Raw genomic sequence first — 25,221 nt, forward strand, 5'->3', positions numbered from 1 at the left:
ATCCAGTATTGGCTTAACATACGTTTATTCGAGATAATGCTTATTTTCTTTGAGCCTAATTGAATGTATTTTGAAATGAAAGAAAGGAATATTTGATAGTATAGTTGCCAGCATCTAGTCTTGATACTATTAATTAATTAGGAGATCGACAAGCTTACTTGAATACTGTACACTGATTACATTTTTTTGTATCGAAACTATCATATTTCATTGAAATGTTAAATTTTTTTGTTGATTTGTTTTACTCTAAGACAACCAGGACTATTACCGGTGATGTAATGATCAATAGGTATTTATAATCTTCCATTTTTTCAACAATAAAATAGTTTCGATGTGATCAGAGTATGTATATAAACAATCTTCAAAGAAATACTTATGTTTTTGAAAACTAATAACCATTCGAAAATTTTGATAGAATATTGAAAAATATAGAATATTTGAGAGAACGATTGTTATGAATAACTTCAGAAGGAGGGTTAGGCATGGAGTTAGCGACCCCCATCCCATAGAAAACTAGCTTGCTAAAAGAACGCTAACCATAATTCAAATATTCGGTATTACAAATGCCGAAAACAGTGAATTTCATATTGATTTTTTAATTACAAACAAAACCCGTCATTAAAGAAGTAGAGAGACCATCAAACTGGTAAGAAAACATTATGCCTTAAGCTGATGAGTTCTGATCAAGAGCTTAAAACCACATACAGAAGGCCAAAATTATAAGTATACCGTAATGGGTGGTAACTCAGTAGTTAAGTCCTCACTGAGTAACTTGAGTGATATAGGTTCTATCCTTGGTAGAGTCATAGATGAACACTATCGTAGGATCTTATAATATCCAGTGCTTCTTAGTTTTCAACAGTATTTAAACTAAACTCAGTGCGCGATGAAAACTGCAAGTCCATCAATTCTCATAACTTCAGTCTACAGAAATCAATATGCAAGAGACATTAATTCATGATCATCATGGTGATGATGATTAAAATAATGATAATCGTAGTAACAACATTAAATAATAAGGAAGATGAATATTCAATTAAAGATACATCATGAGAAGCGATTGATAATATAAACAGTACTACTCATTGCTTACCATTAGCTTTTTCTTATTGGTGTCTTACTATTCTGAATGAAAGATACGTTACATAAGTTCTATCCTATTTTACACCAGTAGGACGTGTATGTATTTCTATTTGTGTATGTGAACAATCACAAACTTTCACTATCTTTATGGAATAACTTGTAGTGTCGGTTGATTTGTTAAGCCCATATACCTTATTCTGGCTTGTGGACAAGCCAACTTACCTATCCATCATGAGTTCCGTTTTGATCTTGTTAATTATTCACTTATTAACCCTGACTATTTTGTATATGAGCGTATGTGTATGTACACTTTTATCTTATTCATCACATGTCTGTAACTTATTCTTGTCTGACTATAAATATTGATTAACGCTTGATAAAAGCGAGTTGGCTTACCCGCCATCTCCAATACGTGTCATTTTCGATCACTCGCTGATATTTGCTCATGTGCTTATAGCTTTCTGGCCTGCGTTATTTGACAATAAACTGTAGCGGCCGCTTCTGTTTGCCTTCTGATTTTATACACCTTTAAGATTTGTATTATAACGGTTATCGAGGTGAACTATTAACGAAGCACGGTACTACAAACTAAATAATCAGATGCAAATGCAAAATAGATAATGGAACAAATTGAAGTAGCAAACATAATTAAGTTGCTAACCATAGATGAGTCGTTGTTAGACATTATATAAATCAAAAATATTTCTATTGACTAGAAATATTCTGGTCAAGAAATGCCCATTACTCATTAGGAAAACAAACAAATTACTTTGACGCCTGTCTAAAGTGTAAGCATTAACGTATAATAGATCAGCATTTCCCAAAGGTGACATAAAAATATCAAGGGTGGTTTATTTCAAAAAATTTATTCTCTAGCTGTATATGTGTATTTAAAATATAAAGCTTAAAGGGTTCAAATAAGTGGTTAGTCATAATAACCTACTCAGACTGCACAACTAACTTGCGAGATTTGTTTGACTCAGGACTAAAATTAGCTTATGTATTGTTATATGATAAATAATCAATAAAATTTCTGGAGCTGGGTTGAAATATTTATGCTCACTAGTCAATAATACATTTGTAGTTGCAAATGATGATTGGAAGTATTTTTGAAACAGAAACCAATGTAGTGATTACTAAGTAATTCTAACAAGTTAAAATTCGACCGGTCCGTAAGTCACAATGAGAACATAATATTTAAAGAACTATATTCATCAAGGAGAGAGATCTTAAGGTTCAACGGTACACCTATAAATTATTGGAATTTCGTTAGGCGCTTTGAAGGATGTGCTGGTAATGAGAATGATAGATTTAGAGCGAAGCGAGATTGCCTTATCCAGTATTATAATGTTGAAGCTAAAGCAGTCATATCACTCTATACCTTACTGGAGTCAGACGTTGGGTGCCGTAAAACTCTTCAAGTACTAGCTGATGAGTTCTTACAGAAGAACATCGTAGCCCAGATGCTCACTGATAAATTATCAGACGTTTCTACTAATAAATAAATTTGTCCGGAAACTTCGAAGTTGTTTCAAGAGATGACGAGTGCTAGTTAACTCTAAGGCAGATGAACCACATTTCAGATTTGAATTGGTCAAGGATCATGGAAGACGTAGTTTTAAAATAACCGGTGCAAAATCAGCAGTGAATATGGGTGGAACTAGTTTTTAGGATTATTGGAAACAGTCAAAAACCTACATTCAATTGTCTCACAACATTTGCGATGGGGAAGTGTGGTGTAGCCAACACTAGGTACAGGTCGCTAGTAGGCCGTTCAACCGGCCGTAATAATAAGGATCATTGACCTGTGGAAAAGCAGTTAAGTGCCAAGTGTAGAGAGACTATAATATCATGTGCTACCACTGACAGAAACTAGGCTAGTTAACGTACCCGACCTGGTGCAACTAAAAAGGCCATGTTTAATATCCTCAGAAGCCCTTTTTTGACTATAGTCTATAGTTCACTGAGAAAGAAGTTGACAGGGCAATATAATTCATTTTAGGTAATAAACTGTCCAAATTAGGTTTAATGGCAATTAATATGAGTAGAGATTTCGACAATGTGATGAGAAGAAAAAGGTTATCAGGATTATATGATGATTGCACAATGCATTTCGAGAAATCTGATCATGCATATACTTGTTAAGACACTTTATATAAAAACTAGAGGTCAACTACACAAATTAAAAGGTAAGCGAAAACAAAGATAGCAATAAAGTACATATAAACAATGCGCAAACCACGCTGAGTAGTAAATCAGTATGACCAGTGTAAGTTAGGGGTAGGGACAAATTTTTTTACAACATATAAAGGGAGTTTCAGTCTTAACAAGTATAAGTATGATCAGATTTCTCGAAATATATTGTGTAAACATGTCATATAATCCTGATAACCTTAATCTTCTCATTGCACTGTAGTGACCTACTTTTATGACGAGAACGCGATTGATATAATGGAAACAATTATTGTTATTATAACCAATTGAACCTGTGATTGTTTCACAGTACTTGTTTGTTTAACTGTACCGAAGACACTTTCCTTCCGTCGCCTTTGACCTTGCACGAACTCAAGTACTCTCGGTAGTTCTACTTGTAAACTTTGGCACGTCTCGACATTCTTTCGATACCACGAGATCACCAATAAATATATCGTATCTGGACCAATAACAGCCTTCTGGGATTCGGTATACCAAGGGGTCCAACTCCATGCCTGGCACGTAATCTTCTTGTAGTGGTGATTATTGTCAACCGCGACTCGACACCATCTACAGGTTTATTACCGAATGGCTCGAGAGAGAAAAGTAGTCGGAGGGTAGTTTGGCAAAGGAAGTATGTTTAAGAAGGACAGGTAGAGTCAAGTGGGTTGAATGGATAGGTAGTGTATTTAGGGAGTGGTCAGGAGGTTCAGTGAAGGAGCTTCTAAGACTAGAGACGGTGACAGGTGGGGAGACATACGTCACCTCCTATCAAGCCGGACTATATAGATAGTCTCAAAATAGTGGAATTGTCGCTCTCAATATTTGGAGACCCCATAGCAGCACTGTCGATGGGGAGAGGTACAAAAAAGTGAGGTGGTGTGTACATCGAATTAGGGGGATCAAATAGTTGTATAGGGTAGCTTGACTTTGATGGTATATAGAATCGCTAGGTGGGTTCCAAAGCAGACCGACGTTATAGCTTCCTTGTATGTGGTGGGCAGTTTTAGCCCTTTTACGGGTATTTGGGAAGGTTGTACGCCTCAGGTATGAAATGGGGGGTTGTCTGAGGTTGTTGCCAAGAGAGGTGTTGTGTATGGTCATGCACTGGTTCCTATAGCTTGTAAGGTTAACACTATAAGGATTACTGGTGTCATAAGTAGGTGTGGTTTTAGTCGTGTGTAGCCTCACGTTAGGATAAATGAGTACTGTCAGTCCATTGTGTTTCTTAGAGGATATTCTTTTGCTATGGACAGGTGCTGTTGTGGGTTAAGGGTACTGGAGTTCTTGTGGATTTCTACTGAGGGTTTGGTATTATGTCTCATTACGGTGACCAAGCGGCTGTAGCAATTAGAGCAATTTTTGGGAGGATTATTTTTTGGCTTTTTGAGGTTTCTGTCTGGGCAGCTGGGGCACTATTGAGGCATAAGTGGATTGAAATTTGGGGGTAGTTGAGTGTTTTGTCTTGGGATGAATGGTTGCGGCTGCTTTATGTGCAGTCTTGTTCTCATGACTAGTGGTAGCATGCGACGTACCTCCTTTTTGGGAGGGGTAGGGAATGGTAGACGCTGCTGCTACTTTAGTTGTCTTCGTCTATATTTGTTCGTATGTGTGGGATAGGAGGGCTAGGTGATCTAAGAAGTCCGAACCGTCCAATTGATTCTGAGATGTCCATTGTATTCCGTGCTTACCTCAGATTTCGAAGTCTTCATAATCCAATCAACCACCAGAAGAAAGAGAAAGGTTGAGAGTAAGCAACGTTGTCTGACTCCTGTCCTTACTGAAAATGCATCTGTCAGCTGTCCTCCATGCACCACTTTACACTGTTGTCCGTCGTATGAGTTCCGGATAATATTGACAATCTTCTCAGGAACTCCATGCTGTCGACGAAGTTTCCATAATGTTCTCCTATCCACACTGTCAAACGCTTTCTCATAGTCAATGAATTCGATGTATAGTGACGAATTCCACTCAACTGATTGTTCAGCGATGATCTGTAGTGTCGCGATATGGTCTGTGCACGACCGATCCCTACGGACTTCAGCCTGTTGATCTCGAAGTCGAGTGTCTACTGTGTCTTTCATCCGGTTCAGTAAAACTCTGTTGAAAACTTTTACTCGCACTGGCAGCAAACTGATGCCTCTGTAATTCTCACATTTTCTCAGATACCCTTTCTTTTGTATCTTGATGAGGTATCCTTCTTTCCAGTCCGTTTTCACTTGTTCCTCCTCTCAAACCTTCCTGAATAAAAAGTAAAGCATGTTCGCAGTTACTTCAATGTCTGACTTCAGTGCTTTGGCTAGTATATTGTCAGGTCCTGCCGCCTTCCCACTTTTGATTTGCCTGATGACCATCTTCACTTCTTCGATAGTTTGTGGAGTGACATCTATAGGGAGGTCAGTGTGTGCTGCTTCGATGTCTGATGGATTCAATGGAGCTGGCATATTCAGTAGTTCCTCGAAGAATTCTGCCCATCTTTTCTCCTGTTCTTCAATCTCCGTGATTGTCTTCCCTTCCTTGTCCTTGACTGGTAACTCCAGTTTACCATATCTCCCTGCTAGTTTATTCGTTGTGTCACATAGCTGTCTCATATTTCTTTCTCTTGAAGCTTTTTTCGCCGTCGTTGCTAGTTCGCCCATGTATTTCTGCTTATCGGCTTAAATGCTCTTTGTCACTTGCTTGTTTGTTTGTGCGTAGTCTGGTTGTGCCTTGACTTTCTCTGCTCGTGTTCGACTGTTGTTATTTGCTGTCTCTTTGTTCTCCCCTTCTTTATTCTTGTCCAAGGTTCCCATAGAGACCCATTCCTTATGATGATGCTTCTTAGGACCCAGAACCTCCTAACACGTTGAAGTTAGTGCTTCTTTGATCCCTTTCCAGTTGTCCTACATAATAGTTTCTTCTTTCAGCGGATCGTGTAAGGCTTAGTACTTGTTGCTGAAAGCTAACTTGAATCGGTTGAGTTTGTCAGTATTTCGAAGGAAGGCTGTACTGAACCATTGTAATGCCGTTTCCCTAGTTGTCCAGTGCTTCTTTAGCTTCAGTTTCATCTTGGCCACAACCAGCTAGTGGTGATCTGAAGCTATGTCTGCTCCTCTCCTGGTTCCAACATCTTCCATTGACCTTCAGAATTTTTTGTTGATACAAATATGATCTATCTTGTTTGGTGTGGTGTGGTCCGGTGAGATCCAAGTAGCTTTGTGTATGCGTTTGTGAGGGAATATTGTGCCACCTATAACCAATTTGTCGAATGCATATATATTTGCAAATCTCTCCCCATTTTCATTTTTTCTCCTAGTCCATGTCCTCCCATGATATCGTCACATCCTGTGTTGTACACTCCGACTTTGGAGTTTAGATCTCCCATCAGGATGGTCAGGTCCATTCTTGGGCACTTCCCCATGATTGACTGCAGCCTATCATAGTACCAATCTTTATCGTCGTCGTTGCTATCATTGGTGGGTGCATAACATTGGATAACATTCATTGTGATCCCCTCCTTTGTTTTGAATTATGCTTTCATAATTCTGGATCCGTAGGATTCCAATCCTACAAGTGCATTTCGTGCTTCTCTGGACAGCATCAGAGCAACTCCCCGAGTGTGTGGAGCATTTTTTTATTTGTGATCATAGTATAGCAGCATCTCTCGCGTATCCAGCCTTTGTTTTCCAGCTTGTGTCCAATGGGTTTCGCTGATTCCGAGCACCGCCAATTTGTATCTCCTCATTTCGATTGCCATTTGACTGGTCTTCCCGGTCCCCCACATTGTTCGGACGTCTCATAAAGAGTGTTTCTCTGGTTGTTAGAAGTACCATCGGCCTCGTGACTTCCGACTTCATCTTGAGGTGACATAATTATTCCTTGAACTCCCAGGGCAGAGTTTAAATGGTTTGAAGTATTTTTTCTGGTTAGCATTTTTTTTAGCGGGTTAGTTTTTCTACGGGTTGGGTCGCTAACCCCATGCTCAACCCTCCTCGATAAGCCCCTCGACTTCTGAACGTCGAACAGTTTTTGGCGTTTTGTAAATTCTCAACAATTGACGCAACACGTTAAAGGGCATGCTTTCAAAGTTATTACCTCTATCCAAAGGTAACTGAACTGGGGCACACCAGCGAGGGACCGAAATTTCAATTACCGCCTTAGTTAGTTTAAGGACCCATACTTCTCAGAGGAATGGCTCTACACCACTTCATGAGTGACCAGACATTGCTTAAATATGTGTATTTCCCCTGTTGATTTCCCTAAATGGCTCACTAATGTCAATCCCCACTATCCCGTTTCAGCAACCTGGTTTCCTATTCACTGTGGGTGTCTTCGCGTTGTCTGTTGGGTTCTCAACAAGTTGACAAGTCTTGCAAGCTCTGGCATAGTTTCGTGTATATTCTTGTTGTTTCGGACACCAACATCTACGTTCCACGTCTCCCATCATTTTATTTTGGCCTCCATTCCACGAGTCTTCATAAACTTTGTCCAAGACAACACCAACAGTAGACTGTGAAGGTAATAATGGTCTCGAATAGTGTGGTTCATGGCACAAATATAGCGCACCATCTATTATCATAGGGAGTTTCCACATGGAACTAAGACATCTACCTTTCCAACTCACATCTTGAGTTTCTTCTGAAGATGACCGAGAACCCTGGATTTTCAAAGTGTTCCCGAACCTGTTGCCTGGATATGATCTTGTTCAGTAACTCCCATAATTCTCAGCACTATTATATTTATTTCTAGTGTAATGCACGAAGGACAGTTTCCATAGGGTGTGGCTGTTCTGCGTTATAAATCGTCCCCGTTTTGATTCTGTTTACCATACCGAAGGATGCATTCGTAGTCAGATTTTTGTAAGCTCTCTTGCCATCAAGCAATTTGCCTCCCCTCCGAGATTTCCGAGTTTCTGTGACCATAATAATGTTTTATGATCGGTTCCAATAAGAAAATTACATCCTAATAAGTAATGCCGGAAGTATCTCACAAAGTAAACGACTGCTAGTATTTCTTTGCGTGGTATACAATTATTTTTCGCTGACGTATGTAGCATTCGGCATTCATGCGCAATAATATTTTATTTTCCGTCCCGATGATTTTAGCTCCTTTGACTCTTCTTTAGAGAGGAGGGGCGTGCCTAGCATGCATGTATGACGGTGGCTGACAAAACGATTAGCCTGGACGACACTTTTCAAATGGTTGAGTTTTTGGCTCAGCAGACTGTTTATTTTTTAGTACTGATATTATTTCACGTGCATTTTGTTCTCTAGTACTAGAGTCGTTTGATTTGGTACTAAATCCATTGCTTTCGTCTCGTGCGTATTATGAGACTGTAAGGCTTTTGTTGTAGGCTTACAAGAAAAATAATGAGTAACTCGGGCAGTTGACTGAAATTGCCATTGGAGTAAATCCGCCTACGAGATACGAACAAATCCTCAGCTCATTTAAACGCTCACTAGTCACAACTGCCCAATAGAGGGTGTTGATCCAGCCAATTATTCAATCAATAATTCTTCATTAAATATCGTTTGCATCGTGTCATTTTGTTTACGTTACAATATGTCTGGCCTCTACACAGGATGTATTCACTTGTGGCGATGCCAAATAAACCTCTGAGCCCAACTTATCAAGTGTGGTTGATGAAATGGTGGCATCCTATGATATCAATAGATGATTTTGAAGGGAGCTGTCGAGAGACATTGGACTATCGTACGTACAGTGAGTATTGAGTGTTGGTTGTCCTTGCTATGGATTTAAGTATTTGAGGTTGAGATTTTTCTCCGTTACTGCGGATGTACATTTGCTAAGAAAAGGTAAGTGTAGGTTTAAATAATCAATGATTTCCACTTTTAATTACGTCTGATTTGTAACTCCTGTCTGTGGAACTATGATTTGAGTTAAATTCTGTCAAAATCCTACTATCAACTATAGCTACCCGACAAATTGGATTTTGGTGATAAACTTTGAGCCAAAATATTTCCAGTACCAAAAGTGAAAAAATGGGCTAGACAGTGCTAGAGTAAAAAAACTACTTATGGGCTTTGGAAATTCTCTTAGCATTTTAGTCGTTCTCACGTGTTTGTGCTTCAGTCAATTCTTATTCTCCTTGGTTGTCGGTGGCTCAATCGGTTTTAGACACCGAGACTATTGTGACTACTTGATATGTGTTAACCTTAGCATCATCATGTAGACTGCGTCATTCTATGCTATTTTTACGTGCTAATTAGTGTTTGTGTTATTTATTTTGAGCGATATTGAGTCAGTACGTGGAAAACCCAAGTTGACCTTGGTAACCAGGATATCTTTCGTCTACTCAGCTGCGAAAACTTATTACAGTCCAATCACAGTAATTAGAATATCTCCCCTGTTTTGTTTTTAAATGTCCTGTGTGGTGGAGTGTGGGTTTTCTTGTGTGATCCACATGACAAACTATGTATAGCTTTGGGTGTAATAAGAATCCGATTGATGATATGTTGTATCAGGCTTTATGTCCTCTTTTTTTGCATGTCTCACTAGATGAGTTATTCTCTCTTGGAAAAAGATTGTAGAATGTTTTTCTGCATCTGATTCTTGTCATGTGGGATATTATGACAGTTTAGGTATTCAGATAAATACGCAGTCTCAAAGCTAATCATTCTTTACGTTCATACCACATAACCCTGACAAATCTAATCTTTATTTCCTCATTGTTTATTGCCTGTCGTGGATCAGTAAATATGCCATGCTCTCTTCATTTATTAGGTTGAATCGTTTACTGAAGTAATGATTCAGTTAGATCAGCGTAACGAAAGCCACTCGTCTGATCAGTGAGTAGTTAATATAAAGGCCAATATTTTCTGTTTTCTCGTCCCCAGCTAGGTAGTATTAATGGCATACCGTTGCCAACTATGTTTTTCTTATTTTGGCTAGCCAGAACACATAAACGAGCTTTTGTGTTAACTCCGGTCGCGTTACCTTATTTTATATATTATACTACTGTTTTTTCTTGCATTTTTATTATTCCTTATTTTTTTGAGAATTTCCATTGTGAACCAAAAACAAAATCTCATTTTGAATAAAAGCGGCGCAGAATCTTTAGTGAAGAAGTCACAAGCCAGTAGTGGTAATGGAGTAACTTTGTACCTCAGAATGATGCAAACTTTTATATCACAACGAATTTGCTTCGGTTGTTCAATTTTCTTATTCTTGCTGGGATCAATATTTTTATATGTACATATCTCCCGTTCTCAAAATATCCCGAATTTTTTGCGTAAACTCCCATATAATGTGACAGTTTTTGGAAATTTTGTAAGTATCGGTGTTTCTAAATTTGCTTTCTAACTTAAAATATCTGTAATATAAACTTCATAAAATTGTATCAATTAGGTCGGTAAACTTTTATACAATAGAAGCTATGAATGTAGATTGGTTTTAATGTGTGTTGTAGTAATGTTTATGTATTAACAACATGTTTGAGGCAGTTAATCACCAGGTTTTAGTTTTCGCACAAGTGTTTACAATTATCTGTCACATAAGGTTTACTAAACTTGAAACTGTTATTTTGTTAGTGCTGACAAAGTGCCCCAGTTCAAATTCCCAATGAGTTCTAAATCTTTATACTGGGTTTCTATACGTTTTAGGTTGTTTCACAACAACAAGAATGCCCAAGAGAAAATCCTCACGCTAGTAAGTTTGATCCCTAATTTTCCTCATATTTTATTTTACACCAAATTTACCATGCTCTTGATTAGTAAGAAAAGTTTGGAATTTTTGTATTCAAATCATAGCTAAAGCTTGTTGACTTCCCTTGACTACATTGTTAGAAAGCTTGAAACTCCATATACTACGGCTGTGATTAATTAGTTCTAAGATCAGTTCAAACATATCAGTTCATCAGTCATACAGAACGTAAAACTTGGTACATGAGCACATCGGTTGAAGTTGCCACTACATCAGCACGTCAATGTGCTATAGTATAAATAGTAACAATATTAGTGTTAATAGAAAGGGTTGGGCATAAAAGATAGGACTCGATTCTCTAACAATTAATTATGATAATCACGTGTACCCTGGTCAGGTAGGCTGCACTTACCTATAAAATTCAGTTCACTAGTCGATGTCTTCGTGGACCGACTCCACACTTCAATCTCAGCCCCTAGCTTTCTTCCAAACTACCCCTACATTAATTATCATCAAAATGGTGACAGAAGGTGGTTGATCATACATAATACACGTTCCAACTATCCCAGTCGATGAATATTTACAAGCTAGTTGACCAACTTGCCACCTTGCTTGGTACTTTGTGTCTCACCTCAGCATCATTCACTCCGGTGGTCAAAACATACACGAGAAATGCTTCGAAGGCATGTACGATTAAATACTGGTAACCTACTGACACCATCTATTTCAAAAGCCGCATTTCACAGATATGAAGTAAAATTGAGCGGACTGCTGCACAGTATCTTCACCCTTTGGTTGATAAACGAACATCTCGTCTATGGATCAAGTGGTAATAACCAATGGAGCTCTCTGAATCCGTTCTGAGATTTCGTCAGACACCAACCCACCGAGGCTGATGAATCTCATATGATAAGTCCAATGGCTGACGTGCCCAGTTACTTCATTCCTTATCATTAGTTGAGAATTTGAAGGAGACTAGTCATGGAGCAGCATTTAGAGAGAAAGAAACGCCTCACAGATATTAGAGTCAGATTATTAGTCTTCATCGATTAACTTTATTATCTATCGATTTCTTTTCTGTCATGTCTATGTACATGGTACATCAAGCCGTTAGACTTTCCCAAGTTTCTACGTTGTGCCTGTCTTTTAGTCACTTGGTCAAACTAGTAGCTTTGGTACCAGATGTAATATCCTTTAAAATGAAGAGAATATCCTATTAATTTCTTGTGTGCTTTAACTATCGGTTTTAATCGTTTCCCTCCATATTTTCAGCACTCAGTTGGGAGTGATTTGTGTTAGGTCTATCAACTCAAATACATATCTGGTGTCTTGTATTGTTATACATCGCATACTCCCAATGTGATCTCGCTGTTGGATTTGATAATTGTCTGAGTTTCAGCCGGAGCTGTGAGGTGTCCAAAAATCGTTAATATTTATCTACTACTTGCTGAATTTGATTTATCTTATTGCTTATTTAAAATATCCCGTTGTTCTCTCCCTGAGTGGTAGTATTGCTGTTCCCTGTTATTTAACAAAGAATAAGTGTTTATTTTGTCACGTTTTTGTTTTAATTTGTTTGTCACCTCAGCTTTTTTCATGATTCCCAACAATCCATCCTTTTGTTATCACTAGTTGGGCGTTTAAAAATCGAGACTAATGTACCTACTTGGGATTCCTTAGTCGAGAAATATGCATCATCATCCCCTCAACGTAAAGTTATCCTTTCAAAAGGTGGCAACTATTCATATCCCAGTTTAAATCCTGTCGTGATTCACAATGAATCTATTAATTCCCACAATTACACTGATTCATTGAAGAAATACGTCGGATTGTGGCGTCCAATTGTCTGTGATCCAACTGAAAATCTGGCTGTTATTGTCCCGTACCGAAATCGTGATATTCATTTGCGTATGTTTTTAGGACATATGCATGCTTTTCTACGTAAACAACTGCTTACGTATACCATTTTCATTATAAATCAAGTTAGTTATTATTTTTAGATATGGTTTCAGTTTTCTTTTCAACCCTATTCAGAACTTTCAACTATATTTTTCAACCATTCTTGTCATGGTAATGTAATTTTGAGTCATTTAGCGCATATATTGTCTCAAGTTGGAACTCTACACTAAAAGTCACGGTTAATGTGTATGCTACATATTTTAAGTGCATTTACAAAATCTATCCGATGTTATTCATGATATTTGGGTTCATTTCCTTGTACTCGAAGACATTTCTGTCAGGTTTAATGATAATACCCAGTTGGCTTGACCAAAGTAGTTGGAGCAGGGATTACACTTGCTACGCAATGGTTAACACTCAAGAGTAACTACCAATTTATGCTTCTTGCTCCAAAAGTGGGTTTTGACATCGGTTGGATCATAGTTTCGTTAAATGTACAGCAAAATTGATGAGGAAAGGCAAGATGATCATTCTTAACACCCATATTTAAGGTTTCGGTAACAAGGATGTTTCTGTGTTGTGTTTGGTAAATTCTCATCTTATGTTCTTTTTCTTGCGTTACGGTCCATTTTCTGTTCCTGCAAGATTGTAGTTTTTTCCCGTAAAGATATTGTGTTCTGTGGTTGTTAATAGGGATAGTAGTATATTACTTTTACTAACCTCAAACTGTGTAAATAAGTTAATTATATTGATCGTCGTCCTTGGTATTTACGAAACATGCACTAAAATAGTACATTGTTCCTGAAAGCAGAGTTCTGATATCATATACTAGGTCATTTGTTTGACATGAATGACTATAGATTGCCATAAAATCAACTTCTTACCAGCAGTGTCGTAGCAGTATATGAATCATCAGCATCTTCCTTACTTATTTAGCGCTCAAATAACAATGGAGTTTCTTTATGTATGGTTCACCTCACTCTCAATAGACGTTTTTAGGTGTTAAAACGAAGTAACCATGAGGACTTTACCATTTTTCACTCAAGGCTGTTTACATGTGTGATTCTATTATGGAGATTAATCATGAAATAACCAGGGTTGTAGTACTCTTAAAGTCGCCATTTTCTACTTATAAATACATGTTTAGGCTGGTAAAACTCATTTCAATCGCGCCCTCCTTCTAAATGTTGGGTTTATCGAATCGAAGCGGGTTACGAATTTCGATTGCTTCATATTTCATGATGTGGATTTATTGCCTGAAGACGATCGAAATTCATATCGTTGTGGCGACCAACCGAGACACCTATCTGTTGCTGTGGACAAGTTTAACTACCGGTCAGTGCCTATATTTGAACTCCTAGACTTTTAAATTATTGAATTTGTCCATTTGGTAACATTCTTCTCCGATAAATGAGATAGTTGATTCAATACTTTAGTCTAGGAAGTCATATCCTGTGAATTAGGACTGTTTATATGTCTAACGGACTTCTAAATAAACTTTTTATTTATATAACTTTTACATTGTTAGACTTCGCTCAAGGAATTATCAGCTTTCTATCTCGTTGCCGTGAATTGTTGGAACCCACTTATTTAAGAATCTAACTAGAATGTAGTCCACCCACCATCTGTATTTCAGCTATGAGTTAGATATTGTGTTACCGAAGTCAATAGGTAAATGCATTCGTGGACAGTCCGAAATAGATCGCCATACTTCAACTCAGATTCACACTTGAGTTCTGTAGACTATTATTTCAGCGTAAGTAGTAGTCTATCAATAAGGACCATCCAGCATGTAATAAAATGATGGTACAAACAAGCATAAAAGTAGTGATTCCTTAAAAGCGAAGTGTAAATTTATTTAATAAGTTGAAACACGTATATTCCTTAAAAAACATGAGGACCAGACAGTCTACTGCTGGATTTACTATGGTATACAACAACAACTTAAATTCCATACATAGATTTATCCATGCACCATGTTACCTTATCAATGCGGTATCAGTTTTAGTGGTTATATAAACTGCTCTATTACTTCGAAGTAACTGCATTATGGTAGACAACTGTCGTCCCGGAAAACTGAATCAAAGTTGTAGGGTCTTTTCCCATTCTGTAAACAAGATTCTTCCGCTGAAATCCTGAAACTTATAATTTCCAAGAGTTTAGAAAACTGTGACCCATTTTACTACTATCTTAGTTTAGGGGTAACTGGAATATATCTAGTTTTTGGCTAGGCGGATGCCTTTTCATGACAAATAAGAATCAAGCATGTTTCTTTGTGTGTTTTTTGTTGTCTTCTCAATAAATCTCCCCAACAATTTTGCCAGATAACTTTATTTACATTTTTTTAGTCTTCCTTATCTTAATATTTTTGGCGGAGCTGTGGCGTTCACCAAGGAACAGTTTGTAAAGGTTGGTGGGTTTTCAAATATTTATTTTGGATGGGGTGGAGAAGATGACGATTTATACGCTAGAGTAGTTTATCATAATTACAGCATTGTGCGTTACCCTGAAGAAATCTCTCGTTACAAAATGATTAGTCATAAGAAAGATCCAGATAATCCGGACAATCCTAAACGGTATGTCTTTCCCGATCCTCATACTTAAGAATTTGTGTTTGTAATATACACTTGCTCATTGTTGTTTTTCATCTAAGATATTTAAAATAATCTATTAGGTCTGATAACCCGATTTATTTGTGAGTATCACACAGTATTGATAGTAACATCAGTTCCAAATGAGTATTCACAGGTAATTAAATTTATCATCCAATATCTACCATTTTTATATAAAATCCAGTCTATTTTATTTCTTTGCGTGCCCGTTTCCATACATAAATGGTGGTGTTTGTAGATCGACCAACTAAGTATTCCAGACCATTGATAGATTGTAGCTGACAATGACCGATTATATTTAGTAACTGCTCCCCAGATATGCGACCTACTAACTGGCCCCATAAGTCATTTCGAAAAGACCATATATCTTCTCAATATCAGGTCCATTTGTCATTTGGATTAATACCTGGATTATTATTATTACAGAACTTTATATTGACAATACCCTGCTCGAAAGCCTGATATCATCTGATTATTCGTCCCACAAAATTACAAACTACATGTTTTAAATGCTAATGTTGGGTGCTAACAACTTAGTACGTTGGTTATTGTAAAGATTCAGAGAAGTATTTAGTGTTTCTGCCATGGAATTTCGATAAAAGTGGTCAAATATGATCAACTTGAATGACAAATGTTCTTCGGTACACTTACCTCTGTATAATTGGTGATTACAACCCATTAATTTTATCGTTTTCGTGTTTTCGGCAATGGATTTTGTGGATTCTCATTGGTTATTAACTGATTCGTTTGATTGTAGCTAGTGATCGTTTATTCTGGTTTATTATGTAGGGTATTTTAAATAGAATGAAATTGGTAACTTGTAAAGAGTCTTATTTTCGCAACTGGTTCATGCCGTTCATTATATCATTGTGAAGTAACGGTATGGAAAAATTGAAACAAACCTAATATTCATAAGCTGGACCATTCGCTGTGTAATATTGTAGGGGTCCAACATAGAATATTCGTTGTAAATTTCAAAATTACATTTTTACCTCTTTCATTCTATTCTTGTGGAAACATCCTTTTTTGATGGAATACTCAGACTTCAAGGGTCTTATTCGATTGTCTAAATCCTCATGCTGATGTAGAAAAATGAAATGTCCAACAGTTTTGTGCAAATAAATAGTTTCCATTTATGTTTTACACTTGGTGATATTCATTGGTTTTACGGTTTTTGTTATTATTGTTGACTTACTGATAAGCTGGGTAGATATAATTATATATGCTTTCAAATTTGTAAACGTGCTTGTAATCTCAGGCGTCACTGGACTCATCAACTAGTGGAATGAAATGGATGAATTCTGTGCACATTATATTTGATCGAATTAAAGAACAAGTATGTCAACAGAACTTTTTTGAAACTCAGTCGCTGCATACAATAGGATCACTACACAAGGTTCCAGTGGACGGATTCTCTAAAAACAGTATGTTTTCTAGCAAAATGAAATGTAATCAAATATAGAAATTCGTCATGAAAACTACTTCCATTCTCCATTTAGAAAGCACCTTTCATGTCTATACTGAAACACCTGTGGCTTAAGGGGATAGCCTAGCGAGTACTGATATGCAGTTGTTTTAGTTACTAACTACAATTCTCAACGATATGTTTTAAATTAACAAAAAAACATTGTGAAAAGAGAAGTGAACTCTTTGTCTCTACACGTTATCTCACTTATTCTACTGCTAGGTTTTTAAAAGTAATAAACATTAAATTATTACCTAATTTTTCTGGTACCCATACGTTAAATACTTCTAAAAAGATTTCATGTAACCAGATAATAAGTTCACTGGACTGTGCCTGTATATGCTGAATAGATGCTTACCCCTGTTAGCTATAAAGTATTGCACCTTTGCCTAAATCTAGAAATGTATATTTCTTCCTGTCACTTCATTGGATTACAAGCTAAATTACTAAATAGGTAGTAAGTTTACAAAATGAAAGCAGGTTTTTGTAAAATAAATCTCTCCCTTTTAAGCATTTAATGTTCATTGCCTGATTTATTACTTCTTTTAACTGCGTAGTACCTTGTCTTATTATTTGGGATTTTAATATCATCACATCAAATAAATATTTATTTTATGGAGGTCTATTAGAATATGATTGTGAACAATTTCAACTAATTGCGTAAAAACTAAGTAAACCAGCCTTGGTAATACACAAACAAGTCACACATACAATTTTAATCAGGCAACAATCTGGAAAATCTGTTTTCAATCCACGAACGGTGTTTATTGTAATTGTTACGAGGTGTTTCACATACTGTTTCATAAACGTTCATAAAATCGAACCTAATGACTGACTTTATGAATTGTATGCACTCAGCTATTGGCCCTGCAAAGTAGATTTGTTGTGTAAAGCTTGAACTTTGACAAATACGTATCCATTTTAATGATTACGTACCATCTTTGCACCACAACTACCGTATGTTAGTCACATTGCCCACCTACTGAAGCTTTAATAAGTAATACCTTCTCTAAAAACATGTGCTTAAACCACCAATTTTTGATTTAACCTATTCGGAGTACTTTTCTAGGAGTATCGTGATCTTTGTAACTGCAGTCATAGGGTATTTTCTCTATTGTTTTTTATGTGTCCTTGTGTATTTTTCTTTACACAGTAACGAACTTCTGAAGAATGCATCAAGTCGCTTTAAAACAGATGGTTATTGGAATGCGAATTATACGCTACTGGAGTCCTACCCTGCTTACAATGGCCTGTTTTATTGGGTGTCGATTAGTCCATAAGTGGGTGAGAAGATTTAGCACATTCTGATTATTTGTTTTGTAAGTTAAATTCTTTTAGATCTTATCTACAATCTAATATTAAACTAAACTAGTCATCATAATTTTAACTCGAAAAATGCTCAATACATTTGTTAAGATAACCAAAATCTTAAACCTATATTTTTACTTTGGATGATTTTTAGTGCGCAGTAAAGGTGTACGTGTGTAAGGGTTTGAGTGTTCTCGTTGTTGATATTAAGTGTACTGACCACTAAGTTATTCTGTCTGTTTGCGAATAATCTCTGACTTTTCATAAGTATGGTTAGTTTTTCTGAAATCTAAGTTTCTAATTTTAGAGATTTATGTTGTCCTCAGTTAACTGTTTCTTGATTGAAAAACACTTTTCGTATGTATGTAGAAGGGGTTGTTTGGTTTTGATGTTTTTGGCCCAGAATTTTGTAATTCCAGCTTTAAATGTTGGATATAATGTGCTTTGGTTTGGTTCTGAGCTTCTCACTTTACGACTGTAACTTTACCAACAAATTCAGAGTCTTACTATTATATTGTGTTAATTATTTTTTTAGAATTTTACTTATTCTGTAGTAAGATGTCGTTGAACAGTCCATTCGAAGTTCCTTTTCATTTGATATTTAAGCATGGACTAAACTCTTTCTTCAGGTTAAGTAGCTGATTTTGTTTTTGTTTCTTAAACTACTCACACATTTAATTAAAGCCTCGTACTTTTTCCCAATATTTTTCGTCATTTAGGTCACAGATTACTCCGTATACGAAGATCACATCGTCCACGAAATTCCCTATAATTTTTCTACTCAATGACCTTTCCTACTGGCACTTTCATTTTGTTCAGTTTCCATAATATTTACCAACTATTTTTTCTGTTACGTTTATGTTTATTCCACATTTTGTATATTTTACACAAAATGTTTTTTTTTTCCACGCCTAATTTCTGGATTTATAATTTCTTTAGACAAATTCGACAACCTGTAAATGCTGCTTAGTTAAAAAAAGTATGTTGTAATTGTTTACGTTTATAATTTATTGTTAGTTCCATTGATAAAAAAGTATTTACTGTTCAATTTTAAAGATTTTAATTGTATGCCATAGCAACAGGAACATTGCGAAAAGATCTTTTCCCATGATAGTTTTAAAAAATAAATTCGATTGTCAGATAAAACTAAATGCTTCATAAATTTGTTTCTGTTACATGTGTAGTAGTGGAATTTTTCTTTGATAGATTCATATTATCAACTTAACCAGTCAAAACTTGTAATTGGCGATTTGATCGAAAACATTGAAAAACCAATTGGTCAAATGTAAGTCAGTTGATAGTAATATCACTGAGCATAAACTTGTTAATTTATTGCAAACAATCAGTATTCAATATTTCTGATGTTTAAAAATATCAACGTTGAATTTAGGAAGAAATCTGAACAAGATTGATGGTCTTTAATATTAGTTCGTCGTTTAAAATAAGTTATCTTGCAGTTGGGATGTGAATTTACTCAAGACCCTTGCTTCTTCCACACAGGTTCAAATTACAGACTCGTATAAATGTTCACTTAACTTCCTAAGATATGGTTCTTGCTCAAAATTAACTCAAATTCAACTCTATCTAATACGCTTAACATAAAATATAACAATGTCAGGCTTTCTTCAGTGCGAATAGCGTATTTTTATCATGTATTATCTTATCGCAGGTAAATGGGTTAACTAACCTTAGCAATTACTAGCAAAACCACCGTATAAGTATCCATACAAATACATAAGAATAATAAAAATAATGATATATGTATAATATCTGAGAGTTATCAGAAGGGGTTTTGTAGAGATTCTAGTAATTTTATAGTTTTATTCATGAGTCAAGTGAAGCTAGATCACCATCGAAAACCTAGAAGCACTGGACGGCCGTTTTGTCTTATTGTGGGACTCCTCAGCAGTGCTCATCCACGACCCCGCCTCGCGATATTCGAACCCAGGACCTATCAGTCTTGCGCGCAAGCGCTTAACCTCAGAGAGTTGTATTATAGAAACTGTTTAATCACATCTAATGAAATGAAAATATTCGAGAAGTAATAATTATTGTATCTTAATTGAGCATTAAAAATATTCAGTATTTATCTATAATTTCGCTTGATTTCAGTCATAACTTGACTAGCTATTCTACTACTGTTTATATTAGGTTACTATCAAGTTAACCAGGTCTAACTTATCATGACATGTCACCATGATAATCAGTGGATAATTTGCACTTTATCGATCAGTGTACTATGACTGACAGTAATGACAAGATGGTGAAAATTTGTGGCGCAGATGTGTGATTTTGATGACGTTTTGTTCTTTGAGCTAGATGGCTTGGTCGTGGAGCTTTCATTTTTCTTCTGAACGACATCATCAGCACAAACTTTAAGTAGAAGTCAAGTGTTCGGATTTCTCCACATATATGGAAAATCATGAAAGTTCCACAACTAAACCATCCAGCTCAGAGAAAAAAACTCTACCGAAGTAATGATTAGGCCATATTTCATAATGCTGAGCCTTATAAAAGCATCATGAAATACGAGTCAGATTTCGTTTACAGCTATTTGAATAAGTTCTGTAGTACATTAATGAGATTATGGAAGAACTTATGGTAAACTTGCATTCAATTATAAGCATAGTACACGAGCACATTAAATTCAATATGTTTTGGTGCGTAACAGAGTACTGATAATGATGATTCAACTTGTGACTGGTGAGCACAGGTGAGATTGTTACACTTTTCTTTCCTATTGCTTTCTCGTTTAGGATTTCTATCATCTTTAGATGTGACATCAGTACTGCTATCAACAGTGTGACATTTAAATCAAGTAAAGACACCTAACCACTTATTCAAACCTTTGTTGATCATCACTCCAATTTCCCAGACTTTTATGACATACTAATAATGACGTAACTAATGTTATTTCCTAAAATGAGAAGTAGCTTTTTGTATTATTAATTTTAAAAAATTGATTAGGTGTTTATTAAATCAAACTCTTGGTATTTCAGTGTTTATGGTTGTCTTTGTGGACTAAGCTATTCTTCACTGAAGTCCTGATAACAGATTTTTGAACGTCATAGGTTATTTGATATTTATCGAAATCCGTCTAACAAACTGACATGAAGGTGGTCTAACATTGATCCATTCATGATATCAATCTAAACTCAATCTCCACAACACTGTACGGATAATAATTTATTGTTTAATTTATTGAAACAAATATTGGTACAAGGGGGCACCAGATATATATGCCCCACACAAAACAATGAGAATGGGAAGAGAAAAAGGAGTAAGATGCATATAAGAAAAAAAAGAAAGGAATAATAACAACCACAGATTAGTGTATGTTAGTGTAATAATGGGGGAAATAGAACTGTACAGCCAGAAGAACTCTCAGTTAAGGAAGTTATAGTCGCTTTTTATGAAGAAAGTTACAGCAGGATCGCCACTGGCTTCTATTCTGAGCCATATCTGATAACGTCCCTAGCCACTGTGTTGCACCATCTCTAGGACCCCAACCAGGGAGTCGTGAAGGACCAACAGGAGCAAGCCCTTTGCAACTTTCTTCCATACCACGACACCATGTCATACACTGACCACCTCTCCGCTTTTTCCAACCAGTTCCAGAGTCGGTAAAAAATGCACAACGAGGTATTTTCTGGGACGACATTCGTAAAACATGTCCAAGCCATCGAAGTCAATGTTTCAAGATAGTGAAACTAATTGAATTATCGTCTCCGCTCCCGAACACACGATGCCGAACCTCTGCATTACTAACATGGGGTTGTCACTGGATATCAGCAATCCTTCGGAGACGATGGTGGCCAAACACTGAGTCATCCAACATCCTCAACTCGGAGAGTCGAGGTTTCACAAGCATAGAGCAAAACTGCTCTCACGGACGCGTTGCAGATCCAACCATTTACAGCCATACTAACATCATGAAGGCGCAAAAGATGGCTCAGATTGGCGTAAACTGTTCTGGTTTTCATTATACGTGAAATGGTCTCATCACTCATGCCACCACCAACACTTACTCAGCTACCCAGATACACGAACTTCTTGACTACTTCAATCTGCTCACCACTCAGGGTGAGTTCAGGATTAGAATCCTGTCAGTCTTGTAGAAGTACTTTGCACTTGGAAGGTGCAAAGCACATACTGCACTTGCGGACAGTGATTGCCAACTGATTAAGTGCGGATTGCATGTCTTGGGCATTATCGCACAGTAAGATAATATCATCCGCATACTTAAGGTCAAGAAGTCTTTTCCAGACAACAAATCCACACCACCATTACTTACATCCATCAGAGCTGCTTCCATACTGATAACTAAAATATGTCTCATCAAAAGGGTCACTTTACTTGAAGTCAGAGATAGTGCTTGAGGCAGTCAACATTTTAGAAATAAGGTCGGTCGCTTGAAAAATATAGACACTGAAATAGCACGCCGTTAAAATCAAATGTTTACGTATCGGATTACTTCCGTCTAACCATGTAAGGTGTTCACTATTTCCAATCATTTTTCCGGTTGTGTGCCCAATATGACTTTCTCCTCAGGAGCAGCTGAATTCTCAAATACACATGGATGTAGCAAGAACAGGTAACTTATTCTGTCGTTGATAAGTCACCATAGGTCAGCTGGAAAACGATATACCGAGGCTAGCTGGATTAAACGTCATCTTAATTGCCTTAATTAGTCTATCCCTTAGTAAGTCATTAACTCTCTTCATCGGATTGTAGTTTCAGGAAGAGAGTTTTCTTACTAACCGTCAATGTGGCTGTTCTCCTGTCCCACATCAATTAGTTTTGAACTGTCACTCTGAATATTAAAACTGAAAGGTTTTCTGCTACGAAGCCTAAATTTTGCAAATGATTACAAAATAAAACTAAAAGTTTGTATAAATAACCACGCACTATATTTCTGTCCATATGGATCCGTATGTCTATAATCAGACCATTTATTAGGTTGAAATCACCCCTGTTTTGCATGATATAAATAGACTAAATAAGATCAATACAGTGAAACGCGAGTAAAAATGGTCTAGAGATTGTTACTTTTTCAGTCTAATAATTTGAGTTCACAGTGAATCAGTCGATACATAAGTAGGTTTTGCTAAACTTTTCATAATATAAGTACCAGTATTAAGATGTGTCCATTTTACTGAGGTATTATATATATGACCTCAGTAAAATAGACACTTATCTTAACACTGGTACTTACATTATGATCAGCTTGAGAATTCTCATTTTCACAGTTTAAATCATTAGTCGATCAAAGCTAGACCACCATTGAACAGTTGGAAGCACTGGACGGCAGACTCATCCTAGTATGGGACTTCACGGAAGTGTGCATACACGATCCAGGACCTTCGGTCTCGCGTACGAACGCTTAACCTCTAGGCCACTTAGCCGGGATCCAACGGTGCTATTGTCTAACTTCAACCAATCCACGATATTGCGCCACCGTCCACCATTGTCCAGTGCTTCCAGGTTTTCTGTGTTGGTCTAGCCTTAATCGACTCATGAATTCAACCAACAAATACATTACTTTAACAAATGATTTGCATTAAATTCTGCTCTTTTATTTTAGAATGAGTATTTGTTCTAGATTGTAAATATCGTTTGTGTCTATTTTCTAGTAACATTTAAAGAACATTAATTTTTGTGTCTTCACTATTTTGTCTTTTCTAAAATATCTTAGTTTAAAGATGGTTTAAAATTTCGATGTGCTTACATTTTATACTGATTAATGTTTGACTGAGTTAGCAGAAATAAAACAGTAAAAAACTATGTGTAATATCAATAAAAAGACAGTAGTTGATTATTAGCCAAGCTGAAAATGTACAGAAACGTAATATATCTCTGTCGAACCTGTATGAATAACAAAGATTTGACAAATCAGCTACGGAGCCAAGTTTGAATATAAGTTAACATATTTCTCAGTATTTGTGACATTAAATTAAAAGATAAATCAAACTGCTCAAACAGTGCCATTTTTGAGGTCATTTCATTATGTGGTGTATGCTACTTATGTATGTCGTTATAATCAGTATGCAACACCAATCAGAAATGGAATGTTTAGAACTAGAAAGTTGAGAAGATCGAATTTAAGAGAACAAAAATGTAAACAAGGGGGAGTTGTGATGACAACAGGAATGAAGGAACGGTAAAGTTTGTAAAAGACAATTGATGAAAGATGTGTAAATAAAGTATTTAATGTATGGTTTATATATTTTATGAAAGCTCTGTGTAATTTTGAATTAACCCATATATACTTGGCTACCCCATCTGATTGTTCGTTTACTTCGATTATAGTATATTTGTGAATGATATTCAAGTATATAAGTGAAGTTATTTTTGAGTTACTAGTGAGGGAACCTTGATATGACAGATTTGTAGATATCGAGGGTGGTTCTGAAGGTTTTATCTTCTCTGAGCTGAATAGTTTAGTCATGAAACCTTCGAAGATAAGTATGCAACTAGTATTCCTTAACAAAAATTTTTCAGTGAGATCTTCTGCATATAAAAAGATCTGAACGGTGGAATAAACCTTATACTGTTGAATAGTCATAATGAAAACACCACGGAAATAAATGGATTCACTCTATTCTAGTACGTTCGTTGTTCTTGCTCTAGTAGGGTTAACCAATGAATATTCAGGAAAATAAACTATTTCCGTAAGTCCCTTATAAACAAACATTGAAGACAAATTAGCAAATTCAAAATATAAATAAATGAAATGACCTAGTGGATATCCTTTAGAAATTACATCATGTGAATATACAATAATCAATTTATACGTGCAAATAATAGTCTGCAAACTAAATCCCCATAAAAAGTCCAAACATAAGAAGAAAGTTTTTTTTTTATAGTTAAGATCACGAGTCAATTGAGGCTAGACCACCATCGAAAACCTGGAAGCACTGGACGGCCGTTTCGTCCTATTATGGGACTCCTCAGCAGTGCGCATCCACGAACCCGCTCTCGCGAGATTCGAACCCAGGACCTACCAGTCTCGAGCCGGAG

At 36.4% G+C, this 25,221-nt stretch overlaps 1 protein-coding gene across 1 annotated transcript; it reads left to right on the plus strand.

The window, feature by feature from the left end:
- Positions 1 to 8,928: 8,928 nt before the first annotated feature.
- On the plus strand, positions 8,929 to 19,343 carry Smp_021370 (putative beta-1,4-galactosyltransferase; the record flags this gene model as incomplete). The annotated part of the gene is made up of 7 exons (XM_018789070.1): positions 8,929 to 8,976; positions 10,878 to 10,923; positions 12,550 to 12,899; positions 13,964 to 14,151; positions 15,165 to 15,392; positions 18,047 to 18,212; positions 18,921 to 19,343. 6 exons carry the CDS (start codon positions 8,929 to 8,931, stop codon positions 18,171 to 18,173), a joined length of 987 nt encoding a protein of 328 aa, XP_018654550.1. The 3' UTR covers positions 18,174 to 18,212; positions 18,921 to 19,343.
- Between the last annotated feature and the right edge of the window lie 5,878 nt (positions 19,344 to 25,221).

This window comes from Schistosoma mansoni, chromosome W (genome assembly GCF_000237925.1).
Source record: "Schistosoma mansoni strain Puerto Rico chromosome W, complete genome".
NCBI classification, from domain to species: Eukaryota; Metazoa; Platyhelminthes; class Trematoda; order Strigeidida; family Schistosomatidae; genus Schistosoma; species Schistosoma mansoni.